At 48.0% G+C, this 19,058-nt stretch overlaps 1 protein-coding gene across 4 annotated transcripts in view; it reads left to right on the forward strand.

The window, feature by feature from the left end:
- Positions 1-19,058, forward strand: part of LOC6503205 — a 76,709-nt gene that overhangs the window by 48,418 nt on the left and 9,233 nt on the right. For all 4 annotated transcript variants that reach the window (XM_032455962.2, XM_032455963.2, XM_032455964.2 and 1 more), the window contains 2 exons: positions 2,403-2,616; positions 2,673-2,991. In XM_032455962.2, coding sequence (XP_032311853.1) covers positions 2,403-2,616; positions 2,673-2,991 — 533 coding nt within the window. The remainder of the gene's footprint in view (positions 1-2,402; positions 2,617-2,672; positions 2,992-19,058) is intronic.

The following is a 19,058-nucleotide window of genomic DNA, read 5'->3' on the forward strand; positions in this document are numbered from 1 at the left end:
GCAACAGACTGAAGCTGGGTTGATGAACTCAGAGATAGATGCCCAAGATGTGGTTTAAAGGTAGCTTACCTAACTGTTTGATCGAAGCAACAGGTCAAATACAGCAATGCTAGAATCAGAAATAGTTTACTGACCTTATTATCTTCGAGCTTGACCTAAAGTAACCTATTGACGGATAAAAGCAACCGATTTCAAGATTGGCTGACTAAGCAACATGAATCAAGCTACACTACTTTCTACTACGTAAAACCCATTTCTTATTCAAATTATCTGATCATTTATCTGATACCACAACAATTAAAACTCTGCAACATTTATAAGGTGCACTTTCTCTAAAATAAACTTAGTTTCAAATATAAACACATTTCATTACTTAATACCATTTCTGTATTACATCAAACAAAACCTCCTTAGTCTGCTGTTCCCGCTATCAGGATTACCAGCAGGGCCTCTTACATCCAACTATCTTTGGTGTTAAGATTGGGAGTCTCCGGACTAGACCGTGTTCTCCCCGATAGGTTTCTTTGTTAGATTTGAGTTCCCGAGCTGGTCACCCTTTTCTTTGCAGGATTAGGCCTGGCCGTTGCGGCCATGATGCAAGGGATACGTCAGACCGGTCCGTTTCTACATTTAGGCACCAGGTTAGCTGCTGTGACTGGGAAATGGTACAACCCGACTCGTTTACTCTAGGCTTCAGATTACGGACCACGGATCCTTCCGCACTTGATTCTATATTAGTGCTCGAATCGAAGGCTGCCGGTTTTCCCCACGAGGGTCCTCGCGCCACGGATCACGGATCCTCTCGTACTCGATTTTATTGAGTGAGATTGTCGGACTTACTCACGGACTTACTTCAGCCTACTACTCCTAGTTCTTTCAAGGAAACTTTCTTGCTTGATTGTCAGACTCTACAAAGTCCTCGAACTCAACACTACCAGCTTCCCTAAAGGACTCGGTCACGAATCGCTCCAGTGGTTCTTCTTATATAGCGCCAGAGGCTTCCGTTATCCCTCCTTGATTTGATTCCCACCGTTAATTCATCTTTATTCGGTTCCCGCCGTTAATCCTCCTTTTCAGCAACACGCCACACATCCGTTGGCGGGTTCTCTTTCTTACCCCACTCGATCCTTCTTGATCCTGGATTTCTGCTGTTGCTACGCGGGCGTCGGATCCCTTTCAGGCGTCCCCCCACTCCGTACCCCCATAATTTCGGCCAAACAACTATAGTTGCACTGAAGAGAGCGTGGTTCTGTTACCTATGGAGTGCGAATAGTAAAGTAAACGATATTTCTTGATGTCGAGAGCTAACGTTCGTCCTGTTGTTGTTGCCAACATTGATTTGTTTTTTTTTTGTGGAGAGCTAAAGCTCTTCTGTTAGCTGAAGCTTTTCCACACATCTATGAAGCAGAATCTTTCCAATTAAATTTTAAATTAATTGTAATTTAATCTCTGGCGCCTTTTTTGAGTGCATTTTATCTAGTTGACCTAGCATTGATTCCAGTTGCCCCTTAGTGATTTGCACTAGGGTGTCGATGCTAATCATTAGGCACATATCCTCCTGACATCTGAGTTGATCTAAATCAATTGAGTTTCATTCACAGCATAGGGGATTACACAGTCTGACAGTATCTGTAACTTTCCAATTCCTGCGAGTGAAATCTGGCATTATCCGAAAAAAAGATATAATTAAATTGATCGTTTGTTCTAGAATTTTATTTATTAATAGAAAAAAAATGTATGTGCCATACATATTTTATTTTTAAGTAGTCCGATTCAGTAATAGCTGTTCATATTTTAAGATCCATGTGTATTATTTTTGTACCCTTGCAATCCCTTCGGAATTGGCATAACTTTGGTGTTTTTTATGTTAGATAGATGGGACTTGGTACAGATTACTCTTTGGGCAAAATAATTCAATATGCCAAATTTCATAAGGATCGGCCGACTATATACGATCCCCTATATATCTAATAATATAAGATGCGTGGCGCCACCTATCGGACTGCGACTCAACTGCAAGGGTATATAAACTTCGGCTCCGCCCGAAGTTTGCTTTCCTTTCTTGTTTTTTTTTTTAAATATGGCATATCAGGAGTGTTTGAAGGTTACTGATGTGCGGATGAAACTGTTACGAGTGAATAGGTACTGTGACTCGATAGGAACCAAGAAGAATAAAATCGAATTTTTCTTTCAGGGTTTTTATATTTTTACAGTCTCTAAATTAACATTATTTTTAATAAACCAAAGAATAGTTTTATAACGCTATTAAATATATATATATGTATATACAATTAAATATATATAAAATATATATTGCAGTATAAAATATATATTTAATTTAGTAAAGAAAAATATATTTCTTTTATATGTAAAGTTTCATTATTCGCTTAAATGAATTTTAGGTGATGTGGATAAGACGCACAGCCGAAAAGGTATCCCTCCTTACTGTTGGAAACATTACCTATAGTGGAGATCCAAGGATTCAAGTAAAATATCAGTACCCTAACAATTGGCGTCTATTGATTAATCCAACGCAGAGAGAAGATGCTGGAATTTATATGTGTCAGGTTTCTACGCATCCACCACGATTTTTTACCACAAATTTAACTATATTGGGTAGGAAATTCAGTTAAAATTGTATTGATTTTATTAATAGACGATTGGCTTTTTAGAACCACCCCTCAGAATAATCGACGAAAATGAAAGGGATATTGGGGACCGCTACTATAAATCAGGAAGCACAGTAGATCTTCAATGTCAAGTGTCGCGCAATTTTTTTGAAAAGGAACGTTTCAACATCATTAAGACACATGAATCTCCCAATCCTATTGCAAAAATTTTACATAACGGGACATCTAAAGAATTAAATTCAATCAGTAGCACCAATACACATAATATTACTGGAAAAGACTTGGAAAATAACTTTTCAAACTTTATTACTTGGGCAAAGGACGAAAAATTACTGAAAAAACTGACAAGCAATCTATCAAGGTATGTTGTGACAAATCCTTCTCTAAAATATTTCGCTAATAAAAATTTAATTTTAAATACCTATTTAGAAATTTTGATTTTAGTAACATTCAGCAAAACATTAATCTGTTTATAGATTACTGATTGACAGGCCGACATTTTTCATCAAAAGCAAAAATCTATTGAATATACGAAAAAATAATGAATATTACCAAAACAAATAACATTGACATGCCTCCACTTTTCTACTGTTTTTATTTTAGAGTCAAAAAATTAACGAAAACATGCATAGTTGTATTGTACATTCATGAATGCATTCGAAATAATTTGAATGGAACCATTAACTCTCACTCATTCAATTCATTTGAATGAATTGCATCCCCCGAATATTGTGCGAGTAAGACCTACACACCCGCACTCACTCATTCATTTATTTTCGTCTCTGCATTCTATTCCACTCAATTCATTTTCAATGTTGAGCATTTTTATACCCTTGCAGAGGGTATTATAATTTTGGTCAAAAGTGTGCAACGCTGTGAAGGAAACATCTCCGACTCTATAAAGTATATATATTCTTCATCAGGATCACCTCTTGAGTTGATATGAGCATGTCCGTCTGTCTGTCTGTCTGTTTCTACGCAAACTAGTCTCTTAGTTTTAAAGCTATCGAGTTGAAACTTTGCACACATCCTTCTTTCCTTTGCAGGCAGTATATAAGTCGGAACGGGATCGGTCGACTATATCCTGTAGCTGTCATAGAACGATCGGAATTGGCATAACTTTGGTGTTTTTTAAATTAGAAAGATGGGACTTATTACTTATTACTGATTTGTCAAATTTCATAAGGATCGGCCGAATATATCCTATAGCTGCCATATAACTGAACGATCGGAATTGGCATAACTTTGCTGTTTATTAGGTTAAAAAGATGGGACTTGGTACAGACACAATTTTGGTTCAGCACTGCAGCGTCGGATGGGCCAGCGCTGCTGTGTTTAGAAATACGGAAGAAGAGAAAGGTATCAAGGGCAGACGGCATGCGGGGGCAGCAGCGGGGGCGGGGGAACCAGCACGGCGTCGCGCACGGAAGAGGGCGAAAGAGGAATCACCGTGGAACGTAACGGACCCGGCCGGGTCGAAGGGCCGGGTCCGCGGCCGCGCTCGAAGGTCATAGGAAACAGCGGGGACGGCGGGGAACGAAGCGGCCGGCGACCGCGCAGCTGTGTTTACAAAATGCACAAAAACACAGAAATGCATTTGAATGTCCAGGGGGGGATCGCGGGGTATCGGGACGAAGTCCGATGACCGGCACAGAAATAATGCGGATCGGAGGCCCAAGCGGGGCAATCGGGGGAGGGACAACAAAGAAAGCCCGCCGATAGAAAGACGGCGGGATTGGTGAAAGCTAACGGAGAAAGTGAAGGAGCGGAGGATTAACGGCAGGAAGTAGATTCGCAAGGATTAACGGGCGCCTCTGGCACTATATAAGGAGGGCCCCTGGAGCGAATCGGGGCCGAGTCTTCTAGGGAAGCTGGGAGAGTGAGTGAGAGACCCCCCGTGGGTAAGTCTGCCATTCAAGTTGGAAAGCTTCCTTGAAGAGTTAGGAGTACAGGCTGAAGGACCCCCCGTGGGTAAGTCCGACAGTCTTCAGTGCGGGCTATTAAAGCGAGTGAGCAAGGATATACGAAAATAGTTTAAGGACCCCCTGTGGGTAAGTCCGGCGGCGGTACGCGCATCGAATCGAGCAAGGAGTCAGGGGAAAAGGATCAAGGATCCGCGGCAAAGCTGAGGCCCAAGGGTAAAAGAGTCGGGTGGAGTTATTCCCGGACACGACAGGTATCCTGGTGTAGTGGCGGCAACGACGGATCAGCCTGGCGTACGCCTTGTCTGCTCCTGACCGTTCGATCCAGGTGTGATCCTGTAACGCGAGGGATAGCCAACCCGGGAACTCAAGCCCAATAGTGAAACCAGGCAGGGACTCCCCGGGAAGTCAAGAGAATCCTGATCCAGGCGCTGGAGCGTATGCACAGCGGACCACCTGGAGTCAAAGGAGACGCAACGCCCAAACCTCTGGCCTATCATAGATCCTGCGGGGCGTTGGCACGCAGGTGTTTGGAGGCGAGTGGCGAACGCGACCGGGGGCGTGTCCTGTAGGGTAGGAAGGCCCTTCGTGCCCTGATCCGGCCGCTAAGCAGCGAGGAGCATATCCTGCCCGGCGTATGCCTGGGAGGTGAGCCACTCGGTCTGTTAACACGGATTAGGTGCCGGCCACGGCGAAAGGGCAAATCCAGGCAAGCCAAAGGTTCCGAGTCCGCGGCACCCCAAACGGAGAAACAGCAACGGCAGAGGCGACGACGAGGGAGCAGCGGCAACAGGAGAGCAGCGACGACGAGGGAGCAGTGGCAGCAGCACAGCAGCGACGACGAGGGAGCAGCGGCAACCGTAGAGCAGCGACGACGAGGGAGCAGCAGCGATGGACAGGCAGCGGCAGCAGAAGACGACAAGCAGCAACACAGGCCCCGCACCCAGAGTCCGTGAGTCCGAACGAAGGGAACCGAGAGCCGTTTCGGCGCCAGGCACCAAGACCGCACGACCTGCCGGGCGCAAGCTTTGGGAGGACGTTCGTATTGGCACCCACCCGGAGCGGGGATCGGAGATCGACGGGAGGGCGAGCGGTCGGTCGGCTGAGCCAGACAGCCGGTGAGATTCTCTTTATTGCTTTGTAAATTAATTACAATAAAGGGGATTTATTTGAAAAGAAGCAATACCGTGTCATTTCTGGGCTCGGGCAATCACGTCGAATCAATAAATTCGGTGGAACGTACCCTCAACCTCTGTGAGCTAGCCGCGGCGTTTGTTGCGAGCAAAACATAGCAAAACAGTTCGTTACACCTGGCGCCCAAACTACGTGATTGCTTTAGACTCAAGGAGTAACACTGCTTCAAGATGGGGAGGAAAAACTGGATCTATGCGCTTCGCAAAGAAGAGTTGTGCGAAGTGTGCAGAGAGCTCGGTCTCGCAGCGGATGGAACCGTGGAGATCATGAGGGCACTGGTGGCAAGGTGGGCCGACGAAAAAAAGGAGGATGAAGTGATGGTGGTCGCGCGGGGATTCGAGGAGAAGTTCGCGCAGAGGACCACGCCGAGGCAGAGAGCGGTGAGTGAATCGGAAAAGCTCATCCAAAGTCTGGCAGTGCCAGAAATAAAGAGCATGAGGAGCATGGAGCCACAAGTGCCGAAGCCAGTCCCGGTACAAGTGGACTATGCGAAGGTGGCGAGACAAGTCCGAGAGTGGTCGTTCCGATTCGACGGAACAGGGGATCCTCTCGAGTTCGTGGACCGAGTAGCATGGTCTGCCAAAACATACGGGATGGATATAAACACAATCCCGCGAGCGATGCCCGAACTACTCCAAGGCAGAGCGCAAAAATGGTTCCTAATGAACGACGAGGAGTGGCCCACATAGAAGGAGTTCAGAAGGAGCTTCGAGGCCTTTTTCCTGCCAAAAGGATACTTCGAGAAACTGGCAGACCAGGTAAAGCAGCGGAAGCAACAGCGAGGAGAGCCTTTCAAAGAGTACATGGTGGACCTTCAGGCGCTAATGAAGCCGTTAGGAAAGTCCACAAAGGAGGTCATCGATAGGCTCGTGGAGAACTGCATGCCACGCATGAAAATGTTCATAAGACCCTACGCATGTGCATCACTCGAGGAGGTCATGGGTCTAGCCGAAGAATTCGAGGAGCTGGCTTTGGAAGAGGAGGTCTTCAATAGACAGTCCCCAGCGGTAGACAGGAGATGGCCAAAGGAGGAGTTGCACCATAAACCACCGGAGCAACAGAGCCATCCAGGACCGGGATGGGGGCAGAGATGGCAGCCTGAGGAGCATCGCCAAATGCCACAGCAACAGCAGCCGAGCCAGCAATGGGCAGGCCCAAGGCAACAACAGCCGAACCAACAATGGGCAGCAAACCAAATCCAAAGGCATCCGAGTATGCAGCGGGCAGCGACGCCTGGACAGGGACACGTAGAAAACCCAGCACAGGCGTGCAACAGATGCGGAGGCAAGGGCCATTGGGCCAGCGGGTGCAGGAACCCCAGAATTTTGTTCTGCAGGATGTGCGGCGCAGTAGGGGTGAGAAGCACGGAATGCTGCCAAAGAGCGGGAAACGTGCAGCGATCCCAGCCATAGAGAGGAAGGCGGAGATCGCGAGGTGCTGCCTCTCAGAACTAGTTGGAGGATTAACAGGAGACGATCAGCAATTGGCGGCAGTCATCAAGGTCGGAGGAGCAGAAATGAGGGCCATGGTGGACACCGGGGCAACGGCCAGCTTCATTTCAGAAAAGCTAGCAGAGGACCCGGGAATTGCCGAAGAACGAAAAAAAGCAAGGAGACTGGTAAAGTTGGCCAACGGGAGCCACATAGAGACTCAAATGGTACTCCTAACAACTGTAAGCTTTGGCAACAAGAAAAAGGATTTAAATATGATAGTGTTGCCAGGCATGGGAGACAGCGCGGTGCTTGGATGGGATATCCTCGCAGAATTCGGCACAACAATCAACTGCGCAGGCCACCAAGTCACGATTCCGAGAAGAGAAAGATGGAGCGGATGCCTGGAGGATAGGCTGTCCATAGCCATAGCGGGACCCTCGGAGGAATGGGAGCGCGAGCGGGACAGAAAGTTCATCGAAGAAGAGCTGGCGGCGTTCACAAATCAGAAGGGTTGTTCAAACATAACCCAGCATAAAATCACAATGAAGGACGACATCCCAATTAAACAAAGATATTACCCAAAGAACCCCAAAATACAGGGGGAAATCAATGGAAAGGTGGAAGAACTGCTGGAGAAGGGATGCATCGAACCTTCAAACAGTGCCTACAGCTCACCCATTGTCATGGTGAAGAAAAAGACGGGTCAGTGGAGGATGTGCGTAGACTTTCGGCAGATAAACGCAAAGTCAGTGAAAGATGCGTACCCGATTCCAAGAATAAATTTCATTTTGGAGCAATTGAGGGAGGCAAAATTTTTCAGCAGTCTCGACCTTAAGGATGGCTATTGGCAAATCCCCCTTGAGGAAGAGAGCCGGAAATACACGGCCTTTACTGTACCAGGAAAAGGTCTGTACCAGTGGAAGGTGATGCCGTTCGGACTACACTCGGCTTCGGCAACTTTTCAAAGGGCTCTAGACCAGGTCATAGGCCCGGACATGGCTCCCCACGCATTCGCGTACCAGGACGATATAATAGTGATCGGGCGCACGAGGGAGGAGCACATGGCAAATTTAAGGGAAGTTTTCCGAAGACTGAGGGTGGCAAACTTAAGGATAAACACAGATAAGTGCCACTTCTTCAGGGAAGAGCTGTTGTACCTGGGCCACCGGATAACGAGTCAAGGAATTGGTATGGATCCGGGAAAAGTTTCAGCGATCACGGAATTGGAACCACCGACAAACGTGAAAAGAGTACGGCAGTTCATAGGGATGGCGTCGTTGTATCGACGGTTCGTTCCCGATTTCGCTGGGGTCGCAAAGCCTTTGAACGATCTCCTACGAAAGGGAACAAAGTGGGAGTGGACGGCCAGACACCAAGAGCCGTTTGAGAAGTTAAAGTCGCGTTTAGCAGAGGATCCAGTGCTGGCATAACGGTACGATAACATTATCAGCTACAGAAAAGGCAAGCTGAACGTAGTCGCGGATGCACTTTCCTGCCAGCCGATTGTGGAGAAGCTGAGGAGTGCCACAGCAACCGAAGACGCGGAATGCGTTTGGATAGGCTCACTGAAAAAGAAGATGCAGGAAAACCCACAGAAGTATCCGGAATACGTCGAGGAGGCAGGTTTGATCTACCGACACGTTCCACACAGAGCCGGGAGCAAAGAAGTGGCATCATGGAAATTATGTGTGCCGATGAACATGAGGCAACAGGTGCTGAAGGAGAACCACGACGCACCAAAAGCGGGTCATTTAGGCGGAAGGAAGACGAGTGCGAAGGTAGCAGCAAGGTACTTCTGGCCAGGGATGCAGAGGGACGTGAGGAAATATGTCAGGAAATGCGAGACATGCTTGCGCTATAAACCGAGCCAGATGCAGGCCGCGGGGAAAATGTTAACACAGGTCCAAGAGGAGCCGTGGGCGACGGTATGTGTAGACTTCGTGGGACCGTTGCCGAGGTCCAAGCATGGGAACACCATGCTACTAGTGATGATCGATCGGTTCTCAAAATGGACAGAAATGGTCCCAATGCGAAAAGCCACAACAGAGAAGCTGCAGAAGGCAATTCGTGAAAGGATCATCGCTAGGTACGGGGTGCCAAAGGTAATGGTGACGGACAATGGTGTTCAATTCACCAGCCGGAGCTTCAAAAAAATTCCTCGAGGAGCTCGGATTTCGCCACCAGTTCACCGCACCATACACGCCTCAGGAAAACCCGACGGAAAGGGCAAACCGGACGGTGAAGACGATGATCGCCCAGTTTGCAGGAAAAGACCAAAGGACGTGGGACGAGCACTGGCCAGAATTGATGCTGGCGGTGAACTCGAGCGTGTCGGACTCCACGGGATACTCTCCGTGCTTCATCACCCAAGGCAGAGAGCCAAGAATGCCGAAAGCAATTTTCGACCAGGGGGCATTGGGGACAGGAGAAGCCCAAGCCACTCCCTCAGAAAATGCGGAAAAATTAAAAGAAGTGTTCGAGCTGGTGCGGAGAAACATGGAGCGCGCGGCGCAGGAGCTAGCTCGGCACTACAATCTGAGGAGGCGGCCCGAAGATCGGCGACATAGTGTGGGCGAAAGAACACCATCTATCTAAAGCGGCCGAAGGTTTTGCGGCGAAGCTAGCGCCGAGATACGACGGGCCATATGTAGTAACAAATTTCATTTCGCCGGTGATCGCCGTGCTACGTCAAGGAGGAGACCCACAACGGGAGCATGGACATAGACGAAAGAACCGCAAGAACGGATCTATTCCAGGCGGCAGGCCTATAAAAGGCAGCGGTGGACACCGACCGGCCTTCTTCCTTTTTTTTTACGACCATGGACGCTACACAGACGCCGTCATCCCACGCATCACCGTTGGTCTCCTCGGACGAGAGCGACCTGGAGATCCTGGATTTGCCAGGATGGGACGTCCAGCGGCTCCAATCAACGAGGAGGGTCCTCCGGGTGATGGCCCGGGGGGCCAATGGAGTTACGGCGATCCCGGTGGGCAAGGCCAGGACAGAGGAGGAGGACCACCGGCCGAGCCAGGACCTGCAGGCTCTGAGAAGGAGACGGAGGAGGAGCCAGGACCGGCGGAAGGCGGACACTACCCTGGCGCTGGCAAGGGGCAGGAGTAGGCTGGCCGAGGAGATGGCCCGAGCAGCAATCCACCGATGGAGGGCGGAAGCAGCGGCAGGGCGTGCTGCAATGCTACAGAGAGCGGCGCGCCGGAGGTGCCAGCAGAGCAGGGCCACCCGGCGGGGCCATTGGGCCAGGAAGGAGGCGCAGGACGCGCGGATAAGGAGGATGACGGGGCCACGGGAGTGGCCAAGCCGGAAGTGGCAACCGGCGAGGCCACCCACCCCGCACCCGCAGGAGCGGAAGGAGGAGGAGGCAGAGGAGGAGCCGTGGACGCGAGGTCCATGGGTGTGGCCAGCCCCGAAGGTGAGGCCGGGGCTGGAGAGGCAAGTCTCCTGCCCGGAGAATAGGCCGCCGAGGACGGTGCTCAAAAGAGCCGAGTCGACAGGAGATGGAGGAGCAGTGCCCGAGCAAAACTGGCCGCCGGAGCTAAAGAGGAAGGTGGAGGAAGAGGCCCGGAGGAGGAAGGAAAAGCCGGGCAGGTGGAGCATTATCTGGCAGATCGGGCCAGAAAGTTTTCGGGTGCGCGGCGGCCAGAACGGGATACGCGTCACCCGGAAGCTGTAGAATAAAAAAAGAAAAAAAAAGGAATAATAAAATATAGAGCGCAAAAACGAAACACTTACAAGAAAAAAAGGGGGGGGGGGGGGGGGGGGAGGGGAAGTCTAAAAGCCACAAAAAAATACATAAATATTAAAAAAAAAATATATATATAAAATAAGAAAAAATATTTAAAAAAAAAAATGAAAATGAAATGGAAAAAATATTAGAAAAAACTGAAAAAAATACAAAAAAAAAGAAACAAGAAAAAATATATATATATTAAAAATATATAAAATAGGAGAAAATATTAAAAAAAAAAAACGAAAATGAAATGGAAAAAAAAGTTAGAAAAAAAATGAAAAGAAAAGAAATACAAAAAAAACCACAAAAAAATATATATATATATTAAAGATATATAAAAGATGGAAAAATATATAAAAAAAAGGGGGAAATGAAAAAATATAAAAATGGAAAATATATAAGAGTACATATATATAACTATATATACAAAAAAAAAGCGGTACTCACAACAAAATAGGGAAATGGGAAATAGGGAAGGGGAACGACCTTAGAGTCACCCGAGGAAGGGGGGAAGTGGATAAGGGTATCCACACACAAAATATCCACACGCAAAAGGGAAAAAAAAAATCGAAAACAACAAAATTTTTGCAAAACACCAACAAACATGAAGCTGGAACACAAAGCTTCTGTCGTTCCCGAAGAAGGGGGGAAGTATGAGGAGATTAGATCTCCCACACGCCAAGACAGGTGGCAAGAGGGGCAGGTGGCAAGCAAGTCAGCACTGTAGCGTCGGATGGGCCAGCGCTGCTGTGTTTAGAAATACGGAAGAAGAGAAAGGTATCAGGGGCAGCAGCGGGGGGGGGGGGGGGGGGACAAGCACGGCGTCGCGCACGGAAGAGGGCGAAAGAGGAATCACCGTGGAACGTAACGGACCCGGCCGGGTCGAAGGGCCGGGTCCGCGGCCGCGCTCGAAGGTCATAGGAAACAGCGGGGACGGCGGGGAACGAAGCGGCCGGCGACCGCGCAGCTGTGTTTACAAAATGCACAAAAACACAGAAATGCATTTGAATGTCCAGGGGGGGATCGCGGGGTATCGGGACGAAGTCCGATGACCGGCACAGAAATAATGCGGATCGGAGGCCCAAGCGGGGCAATCGGGGGAGGGACAACAAAGAAAGCCCGCCGATAGAAAGACGGCGGGATTGGTGAAAGCTAACGGAGAAAGTGAAGGAGCGGAGGATTAACGGCAGGAAGTAGATTCGCAAGGATTAACGGGCGCCTCTGGCACTATATAAGGAGGGCCCCTGGAGCGAATCGGGGCCGAGTCTTCTAGGGAAGCTGGGAGAGTGAGTGAGAGACCCCCCGTGGGTAAGTCTGCCATTCAAGTTGGAAAGCTTCCTTGAAGAGTTAGGAGTACAGGCTGAAGGACCCCCCGTGGGTAAGTCCGACAGTCCTAAGTGCGGGCTATTAAAGCGAGTAAGCAAGGATATACGAAAATAGTTTAAGGACCCCCTGTGGGTAAGTCCGGCGGCGGTACGCGCATCGAATCGAGCAAGGAGTCAGGGGAAAAGGATCAAGGATCCGCGGCAAAGCTGAGGCCCAAGGGTAAAAGAGTCGGGTGGAGTTATTCCCGGACACGACAGGTATCCTGGTGTAGTGGCGGCAACGACGGATCAGCCTGGCGTACGCCTTGTCTGCTCCTGACCGTTCGATCCAGGTGTGATCCTGTAACGCGAGGGATAGCCAACCCGGGAACTCAAGCCCAATAGTGAAACCAGGCAGGGACTCCCCGGGAAGTCAAGAGAATCTTGATCCAGGCGCTGGAGCGTATGCACAGCGGACCACCTGGAGTCAAAGGAGACGCAACGCCCAAACCTCTGGCCTATCATAGATCCTGCGGGGCGTTGGCACGCAGGTGTTTGGAGGCGAGTGGCGAACGCGACCGGGGGCGTGTCCTGTAGGGTAGGAAGGCCCTTCGTGCCCTGATCCGGCCGCTAAGCAGCGAGGAGCATATCCTGCCCGGCGTATGCCTGGGAGGTGAGCCACTCGGTCTGTTAACACGGATTAGGTGCCGGCCACGGCGAAAGGGCAAATCCAGGCAAGCCAAAGGTTCCGAGTCCGCGGCACCCCAAACGGAGAAACAGCAACGGCAGAGGCGACGACGAGGGAGCAGCGGCAACAGGAGAGCAGCGACGACGAGGGAGCAGCGGCAGCAGCACAGCAGCGACGACGAGGGAGCAGCGGCAACCGTAGAGCAGCGACGACGAGGGAGCAGCAGCGATGGACAGGCAGCGGCAGCAGAAGACGACAAGCAGCAACACAGGCCCCGCACCCAGAGTCCGTGAGTCCGAACGAAGGGAACCGAGAGCCGTTTCGTCGCCAGGCACCAAGACCGCACGACCTGCCGGGCGCAAGCTTTGGGAGGACGTTCGTATTGGCACCAACCCGGAGCGGGGATCGGAGATCGACGGGAGGGCGAGCGGTCGGTCGGCTGAGCCAGACAGCCGGTGAGATTCTCTTTATTGCTTTGTAAATTAATTACAATAAAGGGGATTTATTTGAAAAGAAGCAATACCGTGTCATTTCTGGGCTCGGGCAATCACGTCGAATCAATAAATTCGGTGGAACGTACCCTCAACCTCTGTGAGCTAGCCGCGGCGTTTGTTGCGAGCAAAACATAGCAAAACAGTTCGTTACACCATCATATGACTGAACGATTGGAAATGGCACAACCCTAACTGCAAGGGTATATCAACTTCGGCTCCGCCCGAAGTTAGCTTTCCTTTCTTGTTTTTTTTTTTTATGTTGCTTTTATTTTTTGAATCTTCTCTTTGCGCGACTAACAAGTGGTGCATCAAATCTTATGTTTTTAACTTAACTAACAGTCATATTGACTGATTCAGAGTTAGACGACCCTAAAAATCGATTGCTGGGTTGGAAGGTCGTTGCGTCGAAGGCGGGATTTGCCAGAAACCCGAGTGAATCCCCGAGCGAGGAAATTTGGGTGCGAACACACTTTTTCTTTGTAGGACTCTTTTTGCTTCTGAATTTCGTCTTTCCCTGCGAGGATGTCCAGATCCCGGTGGATGTTTTCGCGTCGAATATACCAAGGTGCCCCAGTGATAATTCTCAAGATTTTTGATTGTGCGCGCTGTATGATGTTTATGTTGCTGCTGCTCGCGTTCCCCCACAGCTGAGAGCAATACGTCCAGATTGGCTTTAAGACTGAATTGTAGCTTGTAGTCCACGCACAGTGGGGATCGTGAGTTTTTGATCCAGTGGATGCTGCTGGCTTTCAGTTTTAGGTGCATCGTCTTAGGTGCCAGGATAGTCGTCTATCAAGATGGACGCTAAGGTACGTTACTTCGTTAGCTTGACGGATCTGCATACTGTTAAGTGAAAGCAGAGGGCATGTTTGTCTATTAAGAGTAATCGTTACATGTTACATGCATCTGGATCGACTAAGTATAACGGTAACGTCGGCGAACGTTGGCATTGTTAGTAGTGCGTTTGTAGGAATATCCTCAATATACAAAACATATAGGCACGGGCCGAGTGCGCTTTCTTGTGGAACTCCAGCTTCGATGATGTAGCTGCCAAAATTAGTTGCGTTGCATCGCACTGAGAATACCCTATTGTAGAGGTATGATTCCGGTAGCTTTGGCAAATACGTTTTAATTTTGTTTATGAGTCCATTAAGCCAAATTCGGTCGAAAGCTTGATTTACGTCGAGAAAAATAGCGCTACAGTATTCTTCACATTTGTTCACTTCCTCGATGGTTCCGTGGTTTCTTCGGAAGCCAAATTGGCGTGCCGGGAAAATGTTGCAAGCTTCCAGATGTGGTGTTATTCGAGTTAGCAAGCATTTTTCAAACAATTTAGACAAACAAGATTGAAGGCTTATTGGTCTGAACGATGACGGTGTTGTGTGGTCTTTTCCAGGCTTCGGTATCATTATAATTATGGATTTCTTACACTTTTTTTGGAAATAGCCAAGATTAATGATACCATTAAATAGTTTGCAGACGACCTCTATAGCGCATTTTGGAAGTTCGATCAGCATCTTTGGCGGCAGTGGATCACCACCGGGAGCCTTTTTTAGTTTAAGCCCTTTATGACTTTTTCGATTCGTTTGAACAGAATGAAGGTGCAGTTGACTGAGGGGTAGCCTCTGGCTCAATGACTGACAGGAGGAATAAATTTGAGGCAGGGTTTGGCTGAAAGACACTTTCGAGATGTGTAGCGAATGTTTTAGCTCGGTCTTCGTCGCTGCGATCCCAGCATCTCGAAGAGTTTCTTATCGGGGTGGTCATTTCGATTAGGTCGCTGAGATTTGGGTGGGCCCTCCACAGGGGATACTTTGTGCTTGTTGGTGAAAGATTCTGGATGTACCTCAGCTGTGCATTTTCTTCCTGTTGGTGAGAGCCTGGTCGAGTGATCGTTTTGCTTCCTCAAGTCGTTGCTTTGAAGCTGGTTATCTGCTGCTTTTCCAATCACGACGCGTGCGCCTCTTTTCTCGCACGAGCTGTTTGATTTGCTGATTGGGTTTGTAGTATTTCTTTCGGTCTACTCTACTTTCGGGGCGAGTTCTATGTGGGCACTCTCGTACTTTTTGTATTTAAGCCAGTTTTTGGCGATGTCAGGCTGAGGGGGTGTTTAGTTATTTCTGGGCTTTGAAGAAGCGTTAAAAGCACTGGCGAGTGGTCTGTTAGATTGCAAGGTATATTTTTTGGCACCGCAAAATCAATAAGGTCTGGGAGCTTGGCCAGTATGTGGGACTTCCAGGGGAAACATAGTCCAGTTTATTTCTCACATTTATAATTGCCTTGTACAATTGCTTTCCTCTGGGAGTCACTAGACGTGATCCCCAGTACGTGTGTTTGCGTTGTAGTCTCCTGTGGCTATAAAACGATCCCCAAGTGAATTGTAGAAGTCCATACATTGTCCTTCCGAGATTGAGAAACGAGGAGGGCAGTAAACGGCAGCGATTGAAAGGCTTCCGTTTCTTGACTGAATTTGTATCGATGTGGCCTGCAAGAAGTTTGTTTCAAAACTTTTGTGAAAATGGTGGTTTAAACGTTCTCTGATTAGAACTACAGTTCCACCGTGGGCTTTGCCATCTGGATGATCTGTGCGGTAGATTGTATAGCCTTTTATTTGAAAGTTGTATTTGCTTGTAAGATGCGTTTACACCAGTAGCATAACGTCAATATGGTTATCGATTAAGAATCGTGACAATTCTAGTTTATGCCGTGAGACACCATTGGCGTTCCACATTGATATTCGTACAGTCTGCATGGATTATTTAGACTGTTGTGCAACGAGCAGCTGTATTACCATGTTCTGGTTTTGAACAAGTGTTTGCATGGTCGTTTTCATGAATGGCATAAGCTCCATCATACTTTGTTGGAGGGTAAGCATCATAGTTTCCGTTTTACTATGTGGCTGTTCTGGGGCCTGTTGAGCGCTGTGTGAGTTGGGCTGATTTGGATTTTCTATTCCAGATCGTAGAGCATCGGCATAGAAGAAGTCGTTGGTGGTGTTTAGGGGACCGAATAAGGACCTCGCAGCTTTAGCAAAGAAGACGTCTGGCAAAGTTTTTGAGGCAATGTACACATTCTGTGGATTTTGGTAGCGCGTTGCGGTCGCTTGTCGCATGCGACTCTTCAACTCCTTGTACACTATACATCCTCTATAGTTTGCCGTATGGTTTCCTCCGCAGTTTGCACATTTCTTCGCGGTACTGCCCTGTTTGTAGTGCAGTAAGTGAAGTTTTGGGTGTCCCCGCAGACTACACAGACAGCCCGAAGTGTGCAGTATGACCTAGTGTGTCCATACTCTTGGCAGTTAGTGCATTGCACTGGACCGCTGTGTTTATACCGCTGCAAAAGATATTGCAGCTTATAGATTGGGTGGACTTCGTTCTTCCTCAGCGACGTGCTTTCTGGCTCGAGCTCGACCTTGAAGAGTGGATGTGGCTTTTTATCTTTATTTAGAATGTTAATAACGTTCTTGGCGGCAAAGCCCTTTTCTTTAAGGGCGGGTTTTATTTCCGCGGCGGTAACATCGGGTTCCCTTTACTACCACTTGTATGCCCTTGCTGCTTTTCAGCTGGTACGTGTAATAGCTTATCCTATTATTGTCCAGATATTTGGACACGATACAGAAGTGCTCTTCAGTCTTAGTTTGCACCTTTGTTTCGTGGATGTTCCCTTTGATAAGCGGGATAACATGAAAGTTGTCACCGTTCCCGATCAACGCCGCAATTCGGTTGACCAGGGCACTCGAGTTTTTCTCCCTAATATAGATTGGAGGGGGCTTGGAGTTTTTTTGCGGTGTCTGGCGCTGGTTGGTTGTCTTCAACCTCCGCCAGTAGGGCAAATCTGTTACTACTGGATCTTCCTGGTTCTTCGTCGATCTTCTGGGCGCGGTTAATTTTTGTTTTATTGCCTGCCGGATTACTCTGCGGGCTGAGCTTGCGCTTAAATTGGATGTAGCCTTCCAATCTAGTCTGTATGGCCGGGGCCGTTTTGGCACTTTCCGAAGTTGTTGTTTTTGTACTCGTTGTAATCGTTGATGTCGCGGTATTTTGAGTTGCAGTGGATGTCGCTGTGGTTGCTGAAATTGCTGCACTGCTTGTTGTTGGTGCGAAATTTGGTTCCGCCATTGGAGGGGCACTGCGAATTGCATGACGCGGGAGTCGGAGTGAGCAGAGCGGGTGAGCAAGACCGTGCCCTATAGCTTTCAGCGGTCAGTAGAGCCGGCTTGCTCTTAATCGCCGATTTTTCCATTTCGATATCGCGGGTTGAAAAGTAAGAGTAGAAGCCGTTTCTTTGGTTCACTGAGCTTCTACGCTCGTTCTTTTGATCGAATGAGCTCATTGCGTGGCACTAATTTATTTAAAACAAGAAAGGAAAGCTAACTTCGGGCGGAGCCGAAGTTTATATACCCTTGCAGTTGAGTCGCAGTCCGCTAGGTGGCGCCACGCATCTTATATTATTAGATATATAGCGGATCGAATATAGTTGGCCGATCCTTATAAAATTTGGAAAATCGAATTATTTTGCCAAAAGAGGAATCCATTGAAACTCCCATCCTTCTAACTTGAAAAACAACGAAGTTATAGCATTTCCGATAAATCAGTTATATGACAGCTATAGGATATAGACGGCCGATCCTGATGACATTTAGGAGATCATATAAGTTGGCCCAAATTAGAATGCACAGAAAGTCCCATCCTTCTAACTTGAAAAACAACGAAGTTATAGCATTTCCGATCAATCAGTTATATGGCAGCTATAGGATATAGTTGGCCGATCCTTATGAAATTCGACAAATCAGATTGTTTTTCCCAAAATAGAATCTCTACCAAATCCCATCTTTTTAACTTAAAAAACACCAAAGTTATGCCAATTTCGATCGTTCTATGACAGCTATAGGATATAGTCGGCCGATCCTTACGAAATTTTGTACATAAGATATTTTGGTCAAATATAACATGTGTAGAAACTCCCAACCCTCTAACTTAAAAAACACCAAAGTTATGGCATTTCCGATCAATCAGTTATATGGCAGCTATAGGATATAGTCGACCGATCCCGGCCGTTCCGACTTATACACTGCCTGCAAAGGAAAGAAGGGTGTGTGCAAAGTTTCAACTCGATAGCTTTAAAACTGAGAGACTAGTTTGCGTAGAAACAGACAGACGGACAGACGGACCGACGGACCGACGGACAGACGGACAGACGGACAGACGGACATGCTCATATCGACTCAGGAGGTGATCCTGATCAAGAATATATATACTTTATAGGGTCGGAGATGTCTCCTTCACTGCGTTGCACACTTTTGACCAAAATTATAATACCCTCTGCAAGGGTATAACAAGAAAGGAAAGCTAACTTCGGGCGGAGCCGAAGTTTATATACCCTTGCAGTTGAGTTGCAGTCCTCTAGGTGGCGCCACGCATCTTATATTATTAGATATGTAGAGGATCGTATATAGTCGGCCGATCCTTATGAAATTTGGCATATCGAATTATTTTGCCCAAAGAGGCATCCATTGAAAATCCCATCCTTCTAACTTGAAAAACAACGAAGTTATGGCATTTCCGAACAATCAGTTATATAGCAGCTATAGGATATAGTCGACCGATCCCGGCCTTTCCGACTTATGTACTGCCTGCAACAGAAA

This window comes from Drosophila ananassae, chromosome XL, assembly GCF_017639315.1.
Source record: "Drosophila ananassae strain 14024-0371.13 chromosome XL, ASM1763931v2, whole genome shotgun sequence".
Lineage (NCBI taxonomy): Eukaryota > Metazoa > Arthropoda > Insecta > Diptera > Drosophilidae > Drosophila > Drosophila ananassae.